The sequence below is a fragment of the Balaenoptera physalus genome, assembly GCF_965194825.1.
Source record: "Balaenoptera physalus genome assembly, chromosome: 10".
Classification (NCBI taxonomy): domain Eukaryota; kingdom Metazoa; phylum Chordata; class Mammalia; order Artiodactyla; family Balaenopteridae; genus Balaenoptera; species Balaenoptera physalus.
The window spans coordinates 112,387,266-112,409,305 of record NC_138889.1 but is presented as its reverse complement, the minus strand read 5'-3'; the positions used below and the strand labels follow the sequence as shown (position 1 = coordinate 112,409,305).

General features: G+C 60.9%; 1 protein-coding gene across 5 annotated transcripts in view; it reads left to right on the top strand.

Moving 5' to 3' along the window:
* The window catches only part of KCNQ1 (potassium voltage-gated channel subfamily Q member 1), a 348,594-nt gene that overhangs the window by 48,508 nt on the left and 278,046 nt on the right, over positions 1–22,040 (top strand). For all 5 annotated transcript variants that reach the window (XM_082477729.1, XM_082477726.1, XM_082477727.1 and 2 more), the window contains exon 2: positions 6,291–6,381. In XM_082477729.1, coding sequence (XP_082333855.1) covers positions 6,291–6,381 — 91 coding nt within the window. The remainder of the gene's footprint in view (positions 1–6,290; positions 6,382–22,040) is intronic.

Here is a 22,040-nt window from a genome sequence, read left to right as displayed (position 1 = left end):
AGAAGCTGGAAGAGGTCCAGTCCCGCCACCCCCCCACCCCGTCTGCCCAGGACAGCCCCCCTGCACCCCATGGTTCAGCCTTGGATGTGGCCTTCCTGCTTGGAGGACCCTGGCACGAAGGGCTGGGCCTGGCCCTTGGCAATGGGGTCCCTTGCCCAAGGGGGAGGCTCAGTCCTCGCCTTGAAGCTGGAGCTGGGCAGGGGGCCCCGGGGCTGGCCGGCCTGGGCTTACTGTCCCTGTGGCCCTGGCCGTGTCCCTGCTGTCCCAGAGCCTTGGGGTCCCCTTGCCTCTTGCTGTACCATCCAGGGCCCTCTCAGGGCTGGGCAGCGTGGGCGGGAGGGGCAGCCCCACAGCCTGGAGCCGGGACCTGCCTCGCCCGTGGCCTCGGTCTCCTGGTGGGAGGTGATATGACACCTTCCACGCGGGGTGTGGTGGGGAGCTTGTGCGTAGCGCCCGGCACCTGGGTCCGAGGTGTGAGCTGCGACGTGCCCGGCCCAGCCCCACCCCAAGCAGTGCTGCACGTGGGCTGGACCAGCGGGGCGCGGGGTCTTGGCATCCTGTTGGGCAGTGTTGCCCCCAACCCCGGGGACAGCCTTGGTGGGACCTGAGGTTGCCTCCCCCTGGGGGTCCAGTGCCCCGGGGTGTCCATGTCCAGGCGCTGGCTCACCAGCCCCGGGGCCCAAGCGGGGGTACCTGTCCTCTTGTTTGTTCGGAGGTGTTTGGAATCTTTCAGGGTGACTTTTGTACAAAGAGGAGCCCCTCTGATAGGGCTGGGGTTTGAACGTCAGCACCTAATCTGTTAAATCACGCGTTCCGAGTTCGGCCTTGAGCTTTCGGCCGCTGGACAAGCCCTTTGTTATCGGCCCGAAGGTCCAGGCAGGGTGGGCGGGTTTTTGAACCTCACTCATTTATAGCCTTTGTCAAACACCGGCAGCCGTCCAGGGCTTGTGTAGAAAAGTCGTTTACTTAGTTTCCTTTTTTTTAACTTTAAAAAAATTGTGTCAAGATACATGTAACATAAAATTTATTCTGTAACCATTTCTAAGTGCACGGCTCAGTGGCATTAAGCACATTCACATTGCTGTGCAACCATCGCTCCGTTCATCCCCAGAACTTCATATTCCCGAATTGATACACTCTGTCCCCATTAAACACTCACTTCCCATCCCCTCCCTCAGCCCCTGGCCCCCAGCATCCTATTTTCTGTGTCTGTGGAGTTGATGACTCTCAAAGGCACCTCATAGGAGCAGAATCGTGCTGGACCAACAAAACTTTTCGAAGTACGTAATTTCTATACATTGAAGAATAAATTGAGCGTCTTACGTTCTCCGACTCGTTCCGGTGCTGCATTTCAGTGTCCCGGAATGTCAGCTTAGAGCCCAGGGAGCCCGAAGGCTGAGGTCTTTCACATCTGGGTTCTGAGGGAGCCTTGAACAGGCCACATTCCCTTTGCACGTGAAGTGTGTGCTTCTTGTTCACATTTTCAATGTCACTGGGAAACGTCCCGGTGTTGAAAGAGGCTTCCCTGTGGGCTGGAGAGACCGTCACGGTTAGACACACGTAGGTTCCCCAAGGGTCCGGCCCATCCCCTGCCTCTGCGGGGCGCCGGCCTGGGTGAGCCCGCGAGTCCCAGGTGCTGGGGGCGGCCCAGCCCATTGCGGGGGTTGAAGGGGGTGCAGTCTACAGCCCCCCTCCTGCTCCCGGGAGCGCCCTCCCGCCGAGTCGCGGACCACGGCTCTGGCACGGCTCCTGCATTCTTCTGTGTTCCCAGGGCACCTGCTGCCACAGATCCTGAAATGATGTCCGATAACGTTCCGGACGTCCCTCGGGGCGGGGGCTCGCAGCGCCCGGGGCGGATCAGCCGTCAGGGCACAAGCAGGCCATTGTCCTCGGGCCCGGAGCTGCCTCACCCCTGGCTGCAGCCACCTCCCTCGGGCACTCACACGCCCTCCTGGGAAGTTGGATCGAGCAGCAGTGGGGGCCGGAGGGGCCTCTTCTCCCCCGCAGCCCTGCTCCCCACGCCCCATGCAGAGAACAGGGCGGTTTCCTTCTTTCCCTGGACCTCGGTCTCCCAGCTCCTGGGGGTCTGTGGCTGCCCGGTTTTGGGGCCTTGGGAGGTGAGCTGGGACGGACAGGTGGTGGCCAGCCCTGCAGAGGCAAGAGGGGGGTGCCAGGCGCCTCAGGCTGCTGCAAGCCCCCCAAGGGCAGGGACCCTATCTTGGCATCGCTGAGGCCCCGGGGCCCACACAGGACAAGTTGGAGGGTACAAGAATCACCTCTGTTAAGGGATTCTTCCTGAAACTAGCACGACGTATGCGAATAGTCGAAGAGCTGTTTAGCCTTCAGAATACAGCAAGGCTGAAACTAGCAAAGTGTGTCGGGGTAATGACACCAAACCCCCGGAGCTCCAGAGAAAGTCGTCTGCAGCCGGGTCCCCGGGGAGGCGCTCCTGCACCTCTGAGCGGAGCTCAGGGTGAGGGCACCCGCCCTGCTGTTACTCTCCCTGTAGGCCTGTCCACAGCCCCAGGCAGGGCTGCTCTGGCCAGAACCTTCCTCCTTGGCAAGGCTCAGTCACCCTTCCCCCGGCCCCCGGAGCACAGCCAGACACAGGACAGCGCGTAGAAGAGGTCTCCCGGCAGCCGTGGTACCTGTAGCCCATTCAGGACGCTCCCCGGGCCTCGCCCGGGGTCTCTGTGCCCCTGCCTGGCACGCAGTTCTAACGAGCCCTCGCTTTGCTTTCTGTCCGAGGTCATCCTAACAGCGACAATAAACGGTCGGTTGCCACCCTGGCGGCAAGAGTCGTACAGGGACGGGCCTTGTCGCAGAGTGACGGCGGCCTCCTAGGCCCCAGAGCATAGCCAGCCGCCGCCTGGCGGCATGCAGCGCCCCCCACGATGCGCCGCTTTGGGCTCTGCCTGCTTCGTCTGCCTTGGGAGACAGGAAACAGCAGGGAATTCAGGACTTTTCGAGCACTTCCTGGCCGTGGAGGCTGGGGAGGCCTGGGCAGCGGGGCCCAAAGACCTGGGTCCAGACCTGGCCCGCGCCGGCCCCCTCCCCTCCCAGGCCTCACCTTCCTGGCTGCGGGTGGCTGCAGGCTTGGGGACGGTGGCGCGGGGCACAGGGCACGTGACTCAGAGCTGAGGCCGGTTTTATTGACGTGGGGACTGCGGGTCAGCACTGATGTTGATGTCCTGACCTTTGAATCTGAGTGTGACCGTGTGTGGCAAGGGGGGCTTCGCAGGTGGGGCTAAGCGAAGGATCTGGATCTGGGGGATTGTCCTGGATCACCTGGCAGACCCTGGGTGTCATCGCAAATGTCCCTCGGGGGGGGGGGCGGGTCAGAGAGAGATGAGACCACGCGTGTCGTGCTCCCTGCCCCCACCCCCGGGCCTCGGCCTCGTCACCTCCGTGGTTTGACCACGTGAGGTTCACCCTCGGGCAGCGTGGAGCCCGAGCCCCGGTTTCCCCGTATGTAGCAACTGTGGCATCTGTCCCCGGACCGTCTCCTGCGGCCCGAAGGGGAGTGGTTGAAGTATCCCCACGGGCCGTGGGCGGGCGGGTTCCGCCCATCTTCTCAGGAGGAGAGGGCACGAGGTGGGACACTGGTCCCAGCCTTGGGCAGCCACAGGACTGACCCCTGAGTCCCTGCCCGGATGTCCACTGCCCTGAGAGGCAGTGGCCGCGGGCTGTGGCTCTGGCTGTGTCGATGGGGGAACTGAGGCCCAGGAGCAGCCTGGACCGCGCCGCAGGCAGTGTGGCTTCCTTGTGTGGCCGCCTCTACACCCAGGGGGCCTGGGGGCGGGGGTGGGGTGGGCACCTCCCTCCCTGGGGACCTCACCTGCCCTGGTTTCTCTCGGCCGAGCCGGGCAGCGCGGCCCCGGGACTCACGGGGCTTCAGGGTGCGGGCCGGGGGCAGGTGAGCTCTGTGCCCGAGGGGCAGTCGGGCCAGCCGGGCACTCACTCTGCCAGCCAGGGTTCGCTTGTGTCCCCCTGAGATCGAAAGCTTCCTGAGGTGGGGGCCCAGGGTCTCAGTCACCACACAAGGGATGCCCTCGGGTCCCGGCAGGGAGGCAGGGCTGCATCTGTTAAAGGGCTTCCCTGGGGGCTGGGCGGGCCTGGACACCCTTCCAAGCCGGCAGGCGGGTCCGCAGTCGGGCAGAGTGGAGGGTGGGCATGCAGAGTCCTGGGGGGTGGCACCGGGTATACAGACTCGGGAGGCTTGATGCGGCCTTGGGCCCTGGGGCGCTGGTGTCGGGACCGGAGGCCCCAGGCCGGGCGAGGGCTGCGGCTACCGGGGTCCTGCTGGGAGCCACTGCGGGACTCGGGGGCTGCGTTCAGACTGTGCTTCGGGTCCAGCGTCCTGGTGGGGGCTGGTGTGAGCCGGGCTGTACCCCGCCGAGAGGAGGGCGGGGCGCAGAGGAAGGGCCAGCATGGGAGGGACGAAGGAGGGAGCTGGGGACTCGATGGAGGCGCACCTGAGCAGGTGCGGGCTGAGTACCTGCTGGGGGTGCAGCGGGGGTGGCACCCCACAGCCCTCCTCTGGGGGCTCATGGTCTTGGGGGTGGACGACGCAGAAGGGGGCAAACAGGCCCCAGGCCCGGCGGTGATATATGAGCATGAAGGACACGGGTGGAGGCACGTGGGGGGTGAGTGTTGGGTCCCCTGTCTGCGGGTGAGGGTGCGGAGCTTGCAGGTGGGGCACCGGCATATGCAAAGGCCCCGAGGCAGGCGGGGGGGCATGCTGGGAAGGAGCTGGGGTCGGGGTCACCATGGTGTCATGCGGGGGTGATGTTGAGGGCTCACTCAGCAGCCGGGCAGGGTGGACTCTGGGGCCCAGGGTGGAGACCAGCCCTGTGGTCAGGACAAGAGACAAGGCTGACGAGGGGGCAGGGTGCAGAGGGGTGGCTGGGACCCGGCTCTGCGGGTCCAGCTGACCCAGCCCGTGTGAGGCACCAGGAGAGAGGTGGAGACCAGAGCTGTTAGAGGGAACCCCGAGAGCTGCGGGAGAGCAGCCGGGTCTTGGGGTGCGCTCCCCAGGCAGGGAGGAGCATCTGGGCGGCCCGGGTCCTGTCTCCCCCAGGAAATGTGGGCGGGGGCAGTGGGCTGTGTCGGGCAGCCTGTTCTCAGCGGACTCTGAGGGGCCGGGAGGGAAGGTGGGCTGGGGTGGGGAGGAGATGCAGGGGGCTTCCTAGTGGGCACAGGGCAGGCATGTGGGGATGGGGGGGATGGAGTGAAAGCAACTGGGGACAGCAGGATCTCGGTGGGGAGAGGGCCAGGGCTCCTGGGTGCTGGCAGGGGGTCCGTGTCGCGGGCCCAGAGAGCTTTCTCCACATCTGCACCCCCGGGGCCACGCGAGGACCCCCCCGGAGAGCGTGCTTGGAGCCCCCGGGTGACCCCCCTAGAGTTGTCCTCTTCCCAGGCAGGAGGAGGGCGGGGGGCTTGGCCTGGTTTCATCCAGGGATGTGGAGGGAAGGGCGCGGAGGGTCTGCCTTCAGGAAGCCTTACTGGTTCGGGTGTGATCAGAGCAGCCCGTCTGTGCGGGGATGGGGTGGGGGTGGGGGATGGGAGGGGGGCTGAGCCTGGGAGCTGCCCCGGGGGCGGGGGCTGCCACCTTCCCTTTGTTCAGCCCCGTGGGCTCCACCTCTGGCCTCCCCCCACCCGCACCCCCGGGATGGGGAGGGGAAAGCAGGCGCAGGGCTGGCGTCAGAGGAGCCTCCCGCCCGGGAGCCCAGGCTCTGGTGACACCGCAGGCTCTGGTGACACCCCACTAGCGGGTGCAGGAGACGGCCCCCTCCTGGCGCCTGTGCTGCCACCCCTGAGCCTCGTGTTGCGCGCGCTGCCCTGGTTGCCGGGACGGCCACAGAGCCCTGCGGCCATCACCACTACGTCCAAGACGTTCGCCTCCCCCAAGGGAGGCCCCTCCGGCCCCCGGCGGTCACCAGGCTGCTCTCTGCTCTGTGGATTTCCGTCCTGGACACCTTAGAGACAGGTGGTGGGCAGGGTCTGGTTCCCGGCGTGGGGTCCCAAGGCCCGTCCCACCGTAGCCTGGGTCGGAGCTCACCCCTTCGAGGCCGGGTGGCGTCACATGCCGTTGGCTGTGCCGCACTTTGTGCGCTGCTCACGGCTGGCGGTCAGGGCTGGCGGCCCTTGGAGCCCTCAGAGCCGGGGAGGGAAGGGCCGGGTCCCTCAGGCGGCAGGGGGCCCGCCTGCTCCCCGGGCCTGGGCCGTGTCCGGGGGCGAGGGGCGGGCGGCCTGGCGCGGGCGCTGACCGCGTGTCCTCCTGTCCGCAGCTTCCTCATCGTCCTGGTCTGCCTCATCTTCAGTGTGCTGTCCACCATTGAGCAGTATGTCGCCCTGGCCACGGGGACCCTCTTCTGGATGGTACGTAGCAGCGTGAGGGGCCCTGCGCTCTCATCCCCCCGGCGTGTGGACCAGGGGGCGGAGCCAGCTGCTCCTGGCCTCTCCCACCCACAGAACAGCCCTGTGCCGGAGCCCCCCTGCTGGCTGGCTCTGCAGGCTCGCCCTGATACCGGGAGACTAGAGGTGTGGGGACGCCCTACCCTGGCACCCTCACCTGCCAGGATGTGACCGTCAGGCTGAGAAGGCCGAAGAATGAGAGGACCCCGGGCCTGGTGGTCTGGGAGAGCTTTCTGGAGGAGGGGGCTTCTGAGCTGGGCAAGGAAGGAAGGACAGGAGGACACGGGCACAAGGAGCCGGGGTTGTGGTCTGCTCGGCCTGCGCTGTGGCCCCGCGTCTGGCTGGTACTCGGACCCTGCAGGTGTCTCAGTCTCTGGCCAGGTTGCCTCCCGCCCTGGCCAACTGATGGCGGCAAGCTTGGGTCCCCAAGTCCTCGTAACGTGGCCTTGAGGCAGTGCCTGTTTTACTTGCATGCCGTCGGCTCCACTTCTCCTTTGATGTTTCTGGATTTTGGTTCACAGGAGTTTCCCCCTCTCAGGTTATATAGAGAAGCAGCCACAGCTGCCTCTAGCACTTGCCCGGGTTAGTCGTGTGGTTTTAAACTGTTGATGGCAGTGGGCACATCCTGGCGTGAGGATCAGATTCACTCTCACTCTGTCCCTCTCGTCTGCCCCCTCTCAGCACCACTAACTCCAAAGTGTGTCTTTGCTCCCCAATTTGAGGAGCCATTTTTATTGTGAACCAGATGTCCAGATGCCAACGGCTCTACTCTGGGATCTCCCTGTTCTGTCCACGGCTGTTTGTCTGTGCATCTCTCCCAGGGCCACGCTGCTTTGCTGATGTTTGCACTAAAATCTGTTTTACCATGTGGTTAATATCTGTGCCCAGCTCTTCTCTTTCAGGGGCAATTCTTGCTTGTTTGTTTGCTCTCCCCAGTGACCTTCACAATCAGCTTGCCTGCCTCCCAGAAAAAATCCGATGGTGTTTCATGAATGAGTCTGGGGAGACCAACATCTCTTTGGGGTGGGGTCTTTCTGTGCACGGTCAAGGCATGTCTGTTTTATCCAGGAGAGTTTTATGGTTTTGTAATGTGGGTTTTAGAACGTTGTTGTTATTATTTTTAATATAATAATAGTTGTTCTTGTTAGTTGCCATCACAAATGGGATCTTCTTTTCCATTATGTTTCCTGGAGGTTATTTTGTTGTCTAGGAAAGCCTTTGCTCTTATCACTTGTACAGCCTGTGACCGCCTCTGTTTTGTTATTGTTTGCAGTAGTTTTTCCTCTGGTCCTTTAGAGTGTTCTGAATTTGGAATTGCCGCTGCTTGGTTTGGTTTAGCGTGCTGTTCAGGTGTGGAGACTGGCATCTGTCAGTCACTCCGGCTTACCGGGCCAGGGGTAAGGGGGCTCCCCGTGCTTCTCCTGAAGGAATGTGCCAGCCCGGGCAGAGAGGTGTGCATTTTCTCAGTTGGGGGGGTCCTTCAAGTCCAATGAGAGGGCATGATTCTAAAGTGATGGTGTTGACTTTTGTCGGGTGTCTTTCCTGCCTCTGAGGAGGTGCTTGTGTCGGCGGATGTCCTTGCTTTCCCGGGATAACTGTCCCGGCATTTTGTTTTTACTGTCCTATTGGGTTATACTTTCTCATATAAAGGTAGGGACTTGCTTGAAAAGTAGGACGGCCGCCGTCGCAGCAACACGGATGCCCTTTTGGGGTCATGGAGCCTTCTTCCGTTTGCCTGGTCCTGAGGACCTATGGAAGTAACCCCGGTGCCAGCCAGGTCCGTGCCAAGGCCCCAGAGGCCGCAGCTCCTTGCAGAAGTGCACTCGGGCAGTATGGCGGCTGCCATCGGCCTGCAGAGAAATGTCCCCAAACCCCTGCTCTGGGCAGGCCCTGGGGCAGGCCAGGGGTCATCTCCCTGTGGGTGAGTGGTGAGCCGGAGATGCTGCTCTCTGCTGTGGGCATCCCGAGTGCCCTGGCCGGCTGTGTGTCTGCTTCCCAGGCGGGGGACTGTCTTTCCCTCTGGCCGGCCTCCTTCCCACCTCCCAGACGGCAGGGGAGGAGCTGTGGGGGGCAGGGAGAGGGTGGAGAAAGTTGGGGGGTGTCTCTGGTGCTTTCGGTTATCACAGGGTGATTTGAGCCCCTGCCCAGACCGCACAAAGCACGTCTGCTCTGCGGGTTGCTCCTGGGGTCTCCTCGTGGCCAAGGTAACTGAGGGTTCAAGAGGCAGCGGCTGGAAGGGGCCGGGAAGACCTTGCTGGGCTGGGCCCAGATTCCAAGGCTGCCGTTCTACCAAATGTAAGTGCTGGTGGTGCTGGGCCCAGGGGCCTGGTCGGCCGCTCGCCCCCTGTGTAGGTCTCCTGGGGCCGTAACAAAGTCCAAAGCCCGGGCAGCTTAAACAACAGGATGTATTACCTCCTGGTCCTGGAGGCTGGAATCCCAGACCCAGGTGTGGGCAGGGCTGGATCCTCCTGAGGCCTCTCTCCTCGGCCTGTAGACGGCCGTCTTCTCCCTGTGTCCTCACGGGGTCGTGCCTCTGTGTGCATCTGTGTCCTGACCTCCTCTTCTTCTTTTTTTTTTTTTTAAATCCAGGTTTTTCCAGAATTTTTTTTTTAATTAATTAATTAATTTATTTTTGGCTGTGTTGGGTCTTCGTTTCTGTGCGAGGGCTTTCTCTAGTTGCGGCAAGTGGGGGCCACTCTTCATTGCGGTGCACGGGCCTCTCACTATCGCGGCCTCTCTTGCTGCGGAGCACAGGCTCCAGACACGCAGGCTCAGTAGTTGTGGCTCACGGGCCCAGCCGCTCCGCGGCATGTGGGATCCTCCCAGACCAGGGCTCAAACCTGTGTCCCCTGCATTGGCAGGCAGATTCTCAACCACTGCGCCACCAGGGAAGCCCCCTGACCTCCTCTTCTTATAAGGACCCCAGTCCTGTGGGGTTAGGACCCACCCTAGTGACCTCATTTTACCTTCATCACCTCTTTGAAGGCCCAGCTCCAAATACAGTCACATCCTGAAGACTTGGGGGTTAGGGCTTCCACATAGGGATTTGGGGGGGGGGACACAGTTCAGCCCATAAGGCCCCCTGAGTGACTGGGGTCAGTTCCTCCTCTGCTGAGAGGTTCACTCTTAGGTTCTTAGCGGCTCCAACAACATTGAATTCCCCGGTTGATGTAAAGCATCCCAGGGACTCCCCCGCCCCCCACCCTGCCGCCCCGGGCCCTGCATCAGCACCGAGGGTCCTGAGTTCGGATGCCAAATCCTTGTGCAGCTCAGGCAGGGCCTCTGGGTGCAGCTGGGATGGGCCGGGTGAAGCCCACGTAGACTCTCGGCCCGGGAATCTCCACTGATGTGTCAGCGCATCCCAGGCCCTGCGCTGGGGGTGGAAACCAGACCCTTGGTGGAGGGTCAGCCCAGGACCGTCCTGGGGTTGGGGGCAGACCCTGGCGGCCTCGGGCCTCGCCTGGTCCGGCCTCCACTCTCCCCTTGGCCTGGCCGGGAGCACCTCCCTCCCCAGACAGTGCTCTCACGTTCAGACAGGTCTCCTCGTGGCAGGTTTCATGGTGCCCGTGCGGTCCCGAGCCGGGGGAGGTGGCGGAGGGGCCCTGTCGCCTCTGGGCAGCCCCCTGCCCAGCAGCCCTCAGCCCCTGCCCGCCCACTCCCTGCTTAGCACCGGCCTCCACCCTCAGTCCCGGCATCTCTGAGGCCCGCCTGCCACCTGGTGGCCGTTATCTGAAGTGCGGACACGGTTCCCCTCCTGAGGATGGGGGCTCGGCCCGAGCTGGGGGTGTGGTCCTGCCCCCTCGCCTCGAGCTGGGGATGCGGTCCTGCCCCCTCGCCCTCTGGGGCCTGGGATGCGTGTGCCAGCAAGCACCTCCCCTGCTCCAAGAAGAGGGCCCCCCCACTGTGGTCGCATCTCCCGTCCCACCCTTTTGAGGGGAGAGACCCTGTGCCGCCTCCCTCGTCCACCCCCGTTCTCTCACATCAGCTCCTTGCGCACTGCCACCCTCGTGTCCCCCCAGGAGCCCTCTCCACACAGCAGCTGTTGGTTGCGGGGGCGACTTTCCAGAACAAAACTCTGACCGTTCTAGAAGCTCCTGGTGGCATTCAAGATCGGCTGGGCCTCTCAGGCCCCCAAATGCTGCTCACCCGGCACCGGCCCCGCATGTCTGTCTCCCCCCCACCCCGCCCCGCTGCTCCCTCCGCTCTGATGCACTGTTTGCTGACCCTTGGACACTCCCGGCCGCCTCGGGGCCCTTGCACGTGCTCTGCTCGGCATGTCACAGGACCGGCTTCTCCTCCGGTCAGGCCTCGACTTGGCCGTCACTGCTTCAGTACCCCCTCCCTAACCGCCTTCTGCGGGGTCCCCGTCCCTCCTGCGGCACACCCCGCTCTTGCCCCAGCGGTCTGGGTGTGACAGGGGTCTGCGGGCGGGAGTGGGGAGTCACAGGGTCTGTCTCCTTACTCTGTTCCCCACCCCTGAGGGCAGGGGCCCAGGGGCTGCGACCCCTCCGCGGGCCCAGAACGGTGCTTCCGGGGTTTGGATACCCCTCCTTTGAGCCCACGTGCCCAGAGCTGCCCCGGGGGGCACCTCAAGCTGCTGTGCAGTCCTGGGCCTCGGTTTCCCCATCTGCAGAATGGAGGGCTTGAGCAGGGTGGCCTCAGACTTAACCTTTTGATGGCCTTGCAAGGTTTCCAAGGGTTTCCTAACTCACTGGCCTGTGGAGACAGATCCTTTGCAGTGGGTTTGAGCTGGCTGTATCCAGCTGCCACTGGAGTCATGGCCATGGGGGGTGTGGGGCGTCGGGGATACTGGGAGGAATGAGGCAGCCACGGGCCCAGCCTCCGGGGTAGATGTGAGTTATGTCCGGGGTGGGGACGGGAAGGAGGTAAGAGGTGAAGAGGGACTGGGGGGTGGGGGGGAGGGTGTCTGCGGGGATGCTGAGGGCTTCCTGGAGGAGGGACCGCCCTGAGAGGGGAAGGAGGAGGTAAGCGGGTGCTGGGGGGTCGTGGGGACGGGCAGGGACCCTCCTGCAGCGGGCAGCCTCGGGTGGGCCGGGCAGGAGCAGCGCCCCGGCGCTCTCGGTGGAGGTGGCGGTCTGCGGGGCGGGGACGGGGGCGCCCCCCAGGCGGAGGGAGACCGGGTGCGGGGAGGGGGCCGCGGGGGCGGGTGTTTGCAGGCGGCACAGGGAGGGGCCGCGGAACACCAGGTGGCGCTGTTGTCCGCGGATCGCGGGCACCGCTGGCCGCGGCCCAGAGCTCCGAGCGCGGAGCCAGACCGCAGCCGGGAGCCCAGGAGGGGCCGAGCGTGGGCTCCACACAGGATTCCGAGAGCAGCACGATGCTTAAATGGTGGAGAAAAAGTCATTCAAAGCTGTGTTTTCCCAGAGAGCCCATATTTCTTCCTTTCTTTTCATGCGCTCGCTTTTATGGGGCCAGAGAGCTGTTATCTCAGCTCTGTGTGAGGGAGCCCCAGGGCGGCCTCCGAGGGATTAAGCGTTCTGCTGAACCAGGGAGATTTGGGGGGCCTGAAAAAGCCATTTTGGGTGGAATCTCATCTCTGCTGCAGGGTCTGTCCCAGGGCTGTGAATGGGCCCGTTTGAGATCTGAGCCTTGTTTGTGGTTTCCCGGGGAAAAGGGCCACTGCCAGGGCTGCAGAGCCGGCTCCCAACATGGTTCCTGGATTCAGAGGAAGCCCTGGGTGTGCGTGTGTGTGTACGTACGTGTGTGTGCCTGCCTGTGTGCACGTGTGTCTGTGCATGTAGGCGTGCGGTGTGCGTGTGTGTGTGCTCGTGCACATCGCCGTGTGCACGCACGTGCATGTGCGTGTGTGCGTGTGTGTGCGCTCTGCGCCCGTGTTTCCGTGCGCACGCGCGCCTGCGGACGAGTTCTGGGTCTGGGTGGCTCTCCCGTGTCTCCCCCTGTCCTGCTGCTGTGGCAGAAACACGCCTCTCCCCGCTCTCTGGAATAAGAGACCCAGGCTGGGCCCAGGTGAGGGGCTGGGTTTTGTCTCTGAAATCGAGGGGTTTTTTTTTTTTTTCCTTCCTTTTTCAAATCCCACACAAAGAGAGAGGCACTCAAAAGCACAACACAAACACCGCGTATTCCATGCCTTCTGGTGGGGAGCATACCAGGGAATTGTCCTGCGATGCTGCGGTTAAAAACCCCGTGAGCCGCGGCCCGGAGGCCTAGGGGATGAGGTCATTGCTGCGGCTTCCTCCCCGGCCCAGGCCCCTCGGCGGTGACCCGGCCCTCCCGCCGCTGGATCACCCACCCCGGGGCTCCGGCTCCCCCGGCACGGAGCGAGACTCTCCCATCCCCTGGGCCTCAGTCTCCCAGATGCAAAAGCAGGCTCCGTGGGACTCTCTGGGCCCCCTTGGGCCCCTCTGCGGGCCTCACTTTTCTCAGGAACGCAGTCTAGGCTCTGTCCTCAGAGCCCCCCCCCCCCGCCCCCGGGGCGGCCCCAGCTCACACTCAGCTCGGGCCTCTGCAGGCCCGCGTGTTCCCAGCCTCTGCTCTCTACACCCTTCACATGCCAGTAAAGACGACCGCGCTAAGTCAGGGCCAGCGGCCCCCGTGGGGAGCCTGCTGCGTGCACGCCCTCTGCTCCGTCCTTCACTCACACAGAGGGGATGAGACTCACAGAGCTGAAGTCACTTCTACCCAATGTCGGGGCACCAGCGGGTGGCCCAGGTTTTCCATTAACAAACCCCGAGGTCTTGTTTTCTCCGAGGCCGCCTCCTCCTTGGAGTGCTCTCCTCCCAGCAGTCTCCTCTCTGCTTGGTGAACTCCTACACATCCCACAAAGCCCCGCTCCTGTACATTTGCTTCTGGGATGCCTTCCTGCTTGCCCAGTGACATCACTGGCTTCATCCTCCAGTGCTCTGGGAAGATGTCATCTCCCCCCCTGCGGGGCCTTGAGCTCCTTGGTCTCTGTCCCCAGCACAGAGGAGCTGCCCGGTGAGGACTGGTTCCCACTGCCTGGGCCTTCTCTGATGTTCTGCCTCAGAATGTAGTCCACCCGTTCCCTCCACCCTGGTGGGGGTGTCCTCGCCTGCGTTTGTTCAGCCAGCAAGTGTTTCTCGTGCACCCACTAACATGCCAGGGTCTGTGTGCAAATAGCGGGGATTCTCAGGGGCAGGACACGGGCTTCATATCTGCGCCCCCAGGGCCCTCCCCGTGGGCCCTGTGTAAGAGGGGGCCAGCACCGAAGCGTAGGGAGGGACTGACCCCCTGCCCCCGGGAGCCAGGAGGCGGTGGTGGTGCCCTTCTGCGAGTACACGTGTATGTGCGTGTGGACACGCATGTCCCGCCAGGCCAGGGTTGGGCCTTGTCCTGGCTCAGGTGTCCCGCTTGTCCCTCTGTAGGGCGGGGGGTCTTGGCTGCCTCGTGGGCAGCGACTTTCTGTGGGCAGAGCAGAGCCTCTTGGGTTTGGGGTAGAAACACTGAAAGCCAAGGGGCAGCCCCACACCGCAGTCTGCATTCCGGATATTTCTGCCCAACGGAGCTGGCTGAAGTGGCCCGGGGGTCTGACCGTGATGCCTGGGGGTGTGGAGCGGCCCGTGGCTCCAGGCCACAGGGGCCCCGTCGCTCGTGCTCCCTGAGGCCGTGCCCGGTGCCGACCCAGGGAGACAGGATAGAGGGACACTGGCCTCGGGGACGGGGGACGGGGGACGGGGTGAGCTGGGGGTAGGGGTCCGGGCTGCCCCTCGGGCGGGTGAGGAAGGGCCCCACCCTGGACAGTGCGTGTCTGGGGAGAGGCAGACTGCTGGGTTTGTGCGCCCCGTGCCCGGTGGGGCGGGCAAGACCCAGGCAGCGCCCGCACTCCCCCGGGTCTGGGTCACCCCTGATGTCCCCGTGTGAGTCCGTGAACAGAAGCTTAAGGGCCGCCGAGCAGAATTTGAAGCTGCTGCCCTCAAGGGGTCTGAGCTAATTCTCCAGAGCCCCTTTGCCACCTGCTGGGGACCCCTGAGGACGAGAACCCCGACCCCCGGGATTCTGTGGACATTGGCCTGAGCCACCTCTAAAGCCCCCTAAACCAGGGGCCCGGCGCCCCTGCTCCCTGTGATGGGCCCCTCACTTCCTCTAGTATCTCCAGGGCATTTCTCTACCACCGCCCCCATCCACGCTCGAGTGTCATTGCTTCTCCCAGCGCCTGTGGCATGTTTTCCTCACTGTGTGTGGTTGTCGCGGGTTTTTGGCTTCCTGGGCCTGGAGTGGCCTGGGCCCTCCTTTCGGGGTCTCCCTCCTGAGCTTTGAGGGGCGAGTGCCACTGTCCCTACCTTATAAGGGGGACGGTCCCCCAGCCCCGAGGGCGTCTGAGCAGGAGGAGGCCGAGGGCTCGAGGCTCGCGGGGCCCTCTCTGGGGCCCAGGGTGGTGGCTCGGGCTGTCCCCACCCCCGGGGCCATCGTTTATGCCCGCCAGGGTCCCCGTCCCCAGGGCTGGCTGCGTTCCTGGCCTGGAGGCAGCTGCTCCTGAGGGGACAGCTGACATTCCTTCTTGCGGGGTCTGCGCTCAGCCGAGAGCCGTGAAAACGGGAACCCTCAGCTGTAACCGGAACCTTCCGCGGGCGCACGGGCCCTGTGGGTGGAGAGGTCCTAGGGCGACTTGCGCTCGCTAACAAAGGCGCCCTCTGTGAAGCCCACGCTCCGTCGCGGGCCAGGACTGTCCTGTCCATCAAGTCGGTTCAGAACCAGGGGAGGGGGGCCTGGGCAGGAGGTGGAGGAAACTGCAAAGTGTTTGAAACTTTCCCGAAAAACACGTAACCCGATCCCATGCGAGTGGCCTGAATCGGGTCACGCCCCGGGCCTGCCGGGCAGTTTTACGCCCTGAGCCCGTGCAGGGGAGGACAGGGCCCCACCTGGGGTTGAGGGACGGGGCGGGGGGTAGGGGGGGGCACGGGGACGTCCACCTGCAGCCCCTGGTCCCCCGGGAAGCAGGGCACCTCCTCCAGATCACCTCCCCCGGGCCCCCAGAGTTTCCTCCTGAAGGAAAGCGGGGCGGTGGGGGGGCCCTCGGGTCCCGGGGAGACTCTGCGAGGTCGGGTGGAGGCCCTGGGGCCCAAGACCAGCCAGGGCCCAGCCCGCAGGGCTCCCCCCCGGCTGTGTGAACCACCGGGTCTGGGTCTGTTTGTTTCTGCAGTGTTTCCTGTTTTCAGGCTGTAAAGCTCTGTGCTGTGAGGTGGGTGCCGGCATCTTAGCTGCCTTCCGGGGTGTCTTTGCCGGGAGCCCGCTGAGAGCCCCTGCCCGGCACCCCGTCCGCCCTGGGCTCTGGGAGCGTCTCCTAGGCTCCCCCCTCGGGGAAGCCCGTCCCGCTGGGTCCAGGGGCCCCGGGAGGGAGGAACGACCATCCTGCTGGTGGAGGCTGCTGGGCCGGCCTCAGCTCCCTCGGGCAGGAGGAGACGGGGCCGGGACGGCAGCAGCCCACGGCCTCTCCTGGCACCCGCGATGCGTGTGCGTGCCTATTTGTGTGTCCACGCGTGTGCGTGTGTTTGCGTGGTCTCCAAGGCTTTCTCTCCAAAGCGGCCAGGTGTCTGGGTGGTCTCATCCTGCAGCTCTCCCCACTGTACCCCCCTCATTTCTTCACCCTTCTCCGAGGTCGTGGAGACTCAGCTCCAGGTTGGAAACCAGAGTCAGTCGGAGCTGCCCCTGGTTGGGGTGCGGGGTCTGGGGACCAGCGGGGGCGTCGGGGTCTGGTCAGACGGGGAGCTTGGCCTCCTGTGTCGGCAGGAGGGCCTTTCGGGCTAGGCGTCAACCGTCCAGGAAGGGGGTCTTCACCTGCACCCAGGCCGCCCATCGACCGCCCCCCCGGGGGGGAGGGTCCCGCGCAGCGCTCTGCCCCCCGCGGTGCGGGTCTGGCCGAGGCGGAGACGGGGAGACTGCTCCGTGTTTTCCGTCCCGCCTCACCCGCCAGAACGTGAGGGTCCAGGACAAAAGTCAGACGTTGGGGTGCGGGCGCCTGCTGCGGCCCGCGGGCCCCTCCACTGGGGATTTAGCGGGATTAGAGTGTGCCGTCCATGGGACAGGTGTTTCCTTTATGCTCTGCCCGGGGGCTGGAGAGAAGCGCGTCATTAAGTGCCACATTCAGTGGGGTCTCCGGCTTGGGGTAGCTGGAGGGCCGGGTTTTGTTAGGGCTTGTTTTTACATCTGACCCTGGCCAGCTGGAGTGCCTTGTTTTAAGCGCGGGGTAACAGCTGACATAACATAACGGGGATCAGGCTGAACAGGCAGCCGTGTCGCCGGGCGCGGGCGGGGGCCTGGCACCGGCGCTCCACGTGGGGGCTGCCCTGGGGAAGTCGTCAGGGATAATGGGATGAGCCCGGCGGGGCCTCGTGGCCGTGGGGTGCACGGCGCGGTGGGGTCTGCCAGCTGTCACCCCCGGACGGGTGGGCTGCCGAGCCGCCGGGCGGGGGCTGGGGGCTTGCAGGTGCCAGAATAATCGCCCCAGGAGCCTGCATTCAGATGGGCTATAATCGTGTTCTCTGCTTCCCCAGGTCACGGAGAATGGGAACCAGAGGCCCCGGCTGTGCGCCCATTGAAGTGTGCCATTGTGTGACTTCACGGGCGGGAGGAGGGGGCTGGTGCAGCCCTGCGGGGTCGGGGGGCCGCTGCCCATGCACCTTGCCCCCCCACCGACCCCTGACTCACTAAACGGACCTCAGAGCCAGGGTCGGGGGGCGGGAGCGGCTGATCTTTGCTCATTTTCCGTCTCCCAGCTATACGTGGGTCAGGCACACCGGGTGGGGTGAGTGGAAGGCGGAGCTGTGGAGGCCCCTGGGGCGGGAGGCTGCTGGCAGCCCTCTCCTGTGACCGGGCAGGAGATGCCCCCGACCGGGACCAGTCCCACGTGCCCGGTGGGCTGCCCGTCAGCTCCTTCTGGGCCCCTGGGCGGCGGTCCCAGCTGGGCTCAGGAGGGCTTGATGATGCCCGTGAGCGCAGAGGGGGCCCAGGGAACCCCTCGAGCCTCTGCAGGGTCCTGGGAATCGGGGGCCACGGTCCCCTTCTCACACACGTGGGTCTGCAGGCGCCAATCCCGCTGGGCCTCTGGCTGCCCCGGAAGGCGAGTCCGGGCCTCAGGCCTTCGCAGTTTCACTTCCCCTTGGCTGGCGGCTGCGAGACAGACACCCCCAGCCCAAAGCTCAGGGCAGCGGTGTCACATCTGCATTTCCAGGTGGACCCAGCCACCCCTGGGCTGAGAGAATTTCCCCGTGCCGAGCTGACGCCCAAGCCGGGCTGGAGGTGCCGATTTCCCAGCTTGAAGGCTCTGGTTGGTAAAAACATACCTGGTCCAGCCGGACACTGGCGGAGAGGCAGGCGTGCACAGGCATGCACACGCACGTGCACAGACACGCACGTGTGGACGCGCTCACGTGGCCTGCCCACTCAGGCACGTCCACGTGTCTGCGTGTACACGTGCACACAGGCACACTCGGCTGGAGCTTCGGCCGGCGGGGAGCGAGACGCCCTCGGGGCCGCGTTCCATTTGCACATTTAATCCAGAAACTGTCAGCACGGGAAGCCTGGACGGGAACAAAATGTCAAGTGTGTGCTGAGAGGTGCAGCCTGCCCCCTTTCCTGGCGGGCGATGGTCTGGTCAGTTTCCGAGCGTGATGAGCTGGATAATTTGTGCGTTCGGAACACAGTGCAGTGGGGAGACCTGGGGGCGGGGCGGGCAGCGTCTTTATTTCATCTTCAGTTTCTTGAGCTGGGCCTGTGTCTTCTCCCCGACCACTCTCTGAGCCCGGTCGGGAGGGTCGGAGACGGGGGGCCGCGGTCCTCGGTGGTGGGGACTGCGCTGGGTCCGTGTGTATTCATTTCTCAGCGTTGCCGACTCCGCGAGATCCCTGGACCCGGCTGCAGAAGACTGAACGTGGCCACAGAACCCTGGTGACCTCACCGTTTTCAGGGCGCTGGACAGCGGGGCTCAGCCCCTGCTGTTGGGGTCCCCTGAACTGTCCCCAAGCATCCCCCTTTTGCTTAAGGGCTATGTCTTCGTTTCAGGGTCAAAGTGATTTTCTTTTAAATGAGGACATCTGTTAGACCGCTTAGTAGCTCTGGGACGTTGGGAAGATGCTCTCTCGTCCCGGGGAGTTTGTAAGAATTCCTGGTTTCTCCCCAGTGTTTGGAGAGCCGAACGTGTCATAAGCTCCGTCACTGGTCGCTGTGTAAACGGGCAGCTGGAGGCCTCTGTACCCCACCTTGAGAACGGGTGGCAGTGGGGCAGCAGGCCCGGGCTCCAGGCTTCTCCCCCTTTCTGCTTCAGGGTAGGCCTGCCTTTGGCGGTGGCTCTCCAAGGCCCCAGAGCCAGGATGTGCACACACAGGCCCCCAGGCCTCACCAGAGAAACTCCAGGTGGCGGTGGTCCAGATCCCCCCGAGACCACCTGGTGGGCCGCACTCATTCCCGACGCTCTCCAGACCTCAGCCTAGAACCCCGGTGCTGTGGGTGGCTCAGGTGCCTGGGGCTGTGGTCTGGGCACAGACGGCGTGCAGGTTCTCAGTCCAGAGCTGAGGGTCTTGAGGGCCAAAGGGACAGTGGGGGACAAGTGGCCTCTTCCTCCTGGCAGGGTTGGGGCGGGGGTGCTGGGGAAGTAAATGGGAAGGCCGTCAGTGCCCACCGAAGTTGCCTTAGTTGGGAACCAGTGACCTCAGTTAGGACTTTGTTAGCAGCACCTGGGCCCTCTGCACCTGAAACGCAAGGGGGAGCGGCAGACAGACAGACAGACAGGCTCAGGTTTGCCACGATGGCCGGATCTACACAGTTGTGGTAGCCTCTGTGTCATGTACTCTATTCACGTAAGCCAAAGCCAGCTTTCAACTGCGGTTTAATCGACGTGTGATAGACGACCATACTTAAAGTGCACAGTCGGACGCCATGAGACCGTTACCCCCAGAGGTGTCCTCAGGGCCTTGGGATCCCTCCTGCCGCCCCTCCCCACTCAGGAGGCAGCCCCTGCCCTGCCCGTCAGCAGAGACTGGTCTGTACTTCCCAGGGTCCTCTGGTCAGTGGATCACACACGCGTGCTCCTGTCTGGTGCCACACGTCGTTCTTCTGAGGTTCATCCAGGGGGTTGCGTGTATCCAGGGGCCATTCTTTTCGTTGCTGACTTGTGTTCTGCTGTGTGGACGGACCACGGTCTGTTTATCCATTCACATGGTGGCGGGCATTTGGGTCATTTCCCGTCCTGAGCTGTTGTGCGTACATTTGCGTTCAAGTCTTTGTAAGGACTTGTATTTCCTCTTTTTTTAAAATATATTTTATGGAAGTATAGTTGATTTACAATGTGTTAATTTCTGCTGTACAGCAAAGTGGCTCAGTTATACATATATAGACATTCTTTTTCATATTCTTTTCCATTATGGTTTATCACAGGGTATTGAATACAGTGCCCTGTGCTATACGGTAGGACCTTGCTGTTAGGACTTGTGTTTCTTTTTTCTTGGGTAAATACCCAGGGGTAGGATGACTGGATACTATGGTAGGTGTTTATTTAATCACTTAAGAAACTGACAAACTGTTTTCCGAGGTGGTCATACCACTCACAAGTCCCGCCAGCCGCGTGAGAGTTTCAGGCCCTGCAGTCCTCACCTGTGCTTGATGGGGTTGGTCTGTTCCATTCTAGCCAATCTGATAAGGTGGGGGAGTGCTGTCTCCTTGTGGTTTAATTTTCATTTTCAAATGACTAATGATGTTGAGGATCTTTTCGTGTGGTTTATTCGCCTCTGTATAACTTCTTTGGTGAAGTATCTTTCAGACCTTTCGTTCATTTAAATATGGATCTGTTTGTCTTATTTCCTGGGTTGTGAAAGCTCTTTATATATTCTAGATACGTGGATATATGTTATACAAATATTTTCCCCCCCAGTCTATGGCTTTCCTTTTCCTTTATTTAATAGTGTCTTTTAAAAACTAAAAGATCTCAATTTTAATGAAGTCAAATTTATTGCTTTTTCATTTTTTATGCGTTTCATGCTTTTAATGTCATATTTAGGAAATCTTTACCAAATACATTATGACTAAGGTTTTCTTCTGTGTTTTCTTCTGGTGGTTTTAGTTTCAGTGCTGACATTTAGGTCCATGAGTTACTTTTTGTCTACCATGTAAATTCTGGGTTGAAGTTCTTAATTTTTATAATTTTTTTTTATTGAAGTATAGTTGATTTACAAAGTTGTGTTAATTTCTGCTGTACAGAAGAGTGATTCAGTTATACATATATAGACATTCTTTTTCATATTCTTTTTCCATTATGGTTTATCCCAGGGTATTGAATATAGTTCCCTGTGCTATACAGTAGGACCTTGTTGTGTATCCATTCTATATATAATAGTTTGCGTCTGCTAATCCCAAGCTTGCAATCCATCCCTCCCCCACCTGCCTCCCCCATGGCAACCACAAGTCTGGTTTCTATGTCTGTTGAGTCTGTTTCTGTTTCGTAGATAAGTTCATTTGTGTCATATTTTAGATTCCATATATAAGCGATATCATATGATATTTTTCTCTGACTTACTTCACTTAGGATGATAATCTCTAGGTCCATCCATGTTGCTGCAAATGGTGTTATTTCATTTGAAGTTCTTAATTTTTTATGTGAGTGTCCAATTGTTCCAGTGCCGTACGTTGAAAAGAGTATTCTTTACCCAGGGAGTCACCTTCGCACCCTTTTAAAAACTCAGTTTACCATAAAAGTGTGGGCCTATTTTTGGTGACGCGGTTCTGATGCATTGACCTGTTAGTCCGTCTTTATGCCAGTACCACATTGCCTCGATTACTACAGCTTTGTAAAAGTCTTAAAATAAGACAAATCATCCATCTTTGCTCTTCTCTTTCAAGCTGTTTTGGTTATTCCAGGTCCTTTGCACTTCCATATAAATTTTAGAAGCCGCTTGTCAATTTTTACAAAGAAGCCTGGTGAGATTCTGCTTGGGATTGCATTGAACCTCAAGATCAACTGGGGGAGAATCAATCTCTTACCAATATCAGATCTTTTGACCCATGAACATTGTAGATCTCTCCATTTATGTAGACCTTTAATTTCTGTTAGAGATGTTTTGTGGTTTTCGGTGAAAGGCCTTGTACCTCTTTTGTCAGATACCAAGTATTTCATATTTTTTTTAGGCTATTGTCAATGGTATTTAGAGCTGTAATTAATTTTGGTATTTATATATCTTTTATATTGACACCTCTGTAACTCAATTTTTAGTTCTAGTAGATTTTTTGTGTGGATTCCATTGATTTTTTTTTTTTTTTACATTGATCATCATGTCTGCAAATAAAGACAATTATACCTCTTCCTTTCCGATCTGGATGCCTATTTTTTTTTCTTGCCTGATTGCACTGGCTAGCCCCTCCAGTACAATGTTTAATAGAGATGGGAAGAGTGAACATCCTTGCCTTCTTCCCAGTCCTTCCCAGAAGTACGTTTAGTTTCTCACTATCAAGTGTGATGTTACTAGGTTTCTGTAGATGTCCTTTATTAGACTGAGGAGTTTTCCTTCTAATATTAATGCTAAGAGTTGTTTATTTTAACATGAATGGATCTTGAAATTTGTCAAGTGCTTTTTCTACACCTCTTGAGATAATCATGTTTTTTTCTCCTTTAGTCTCAATATGGTGAATTATATTGATTG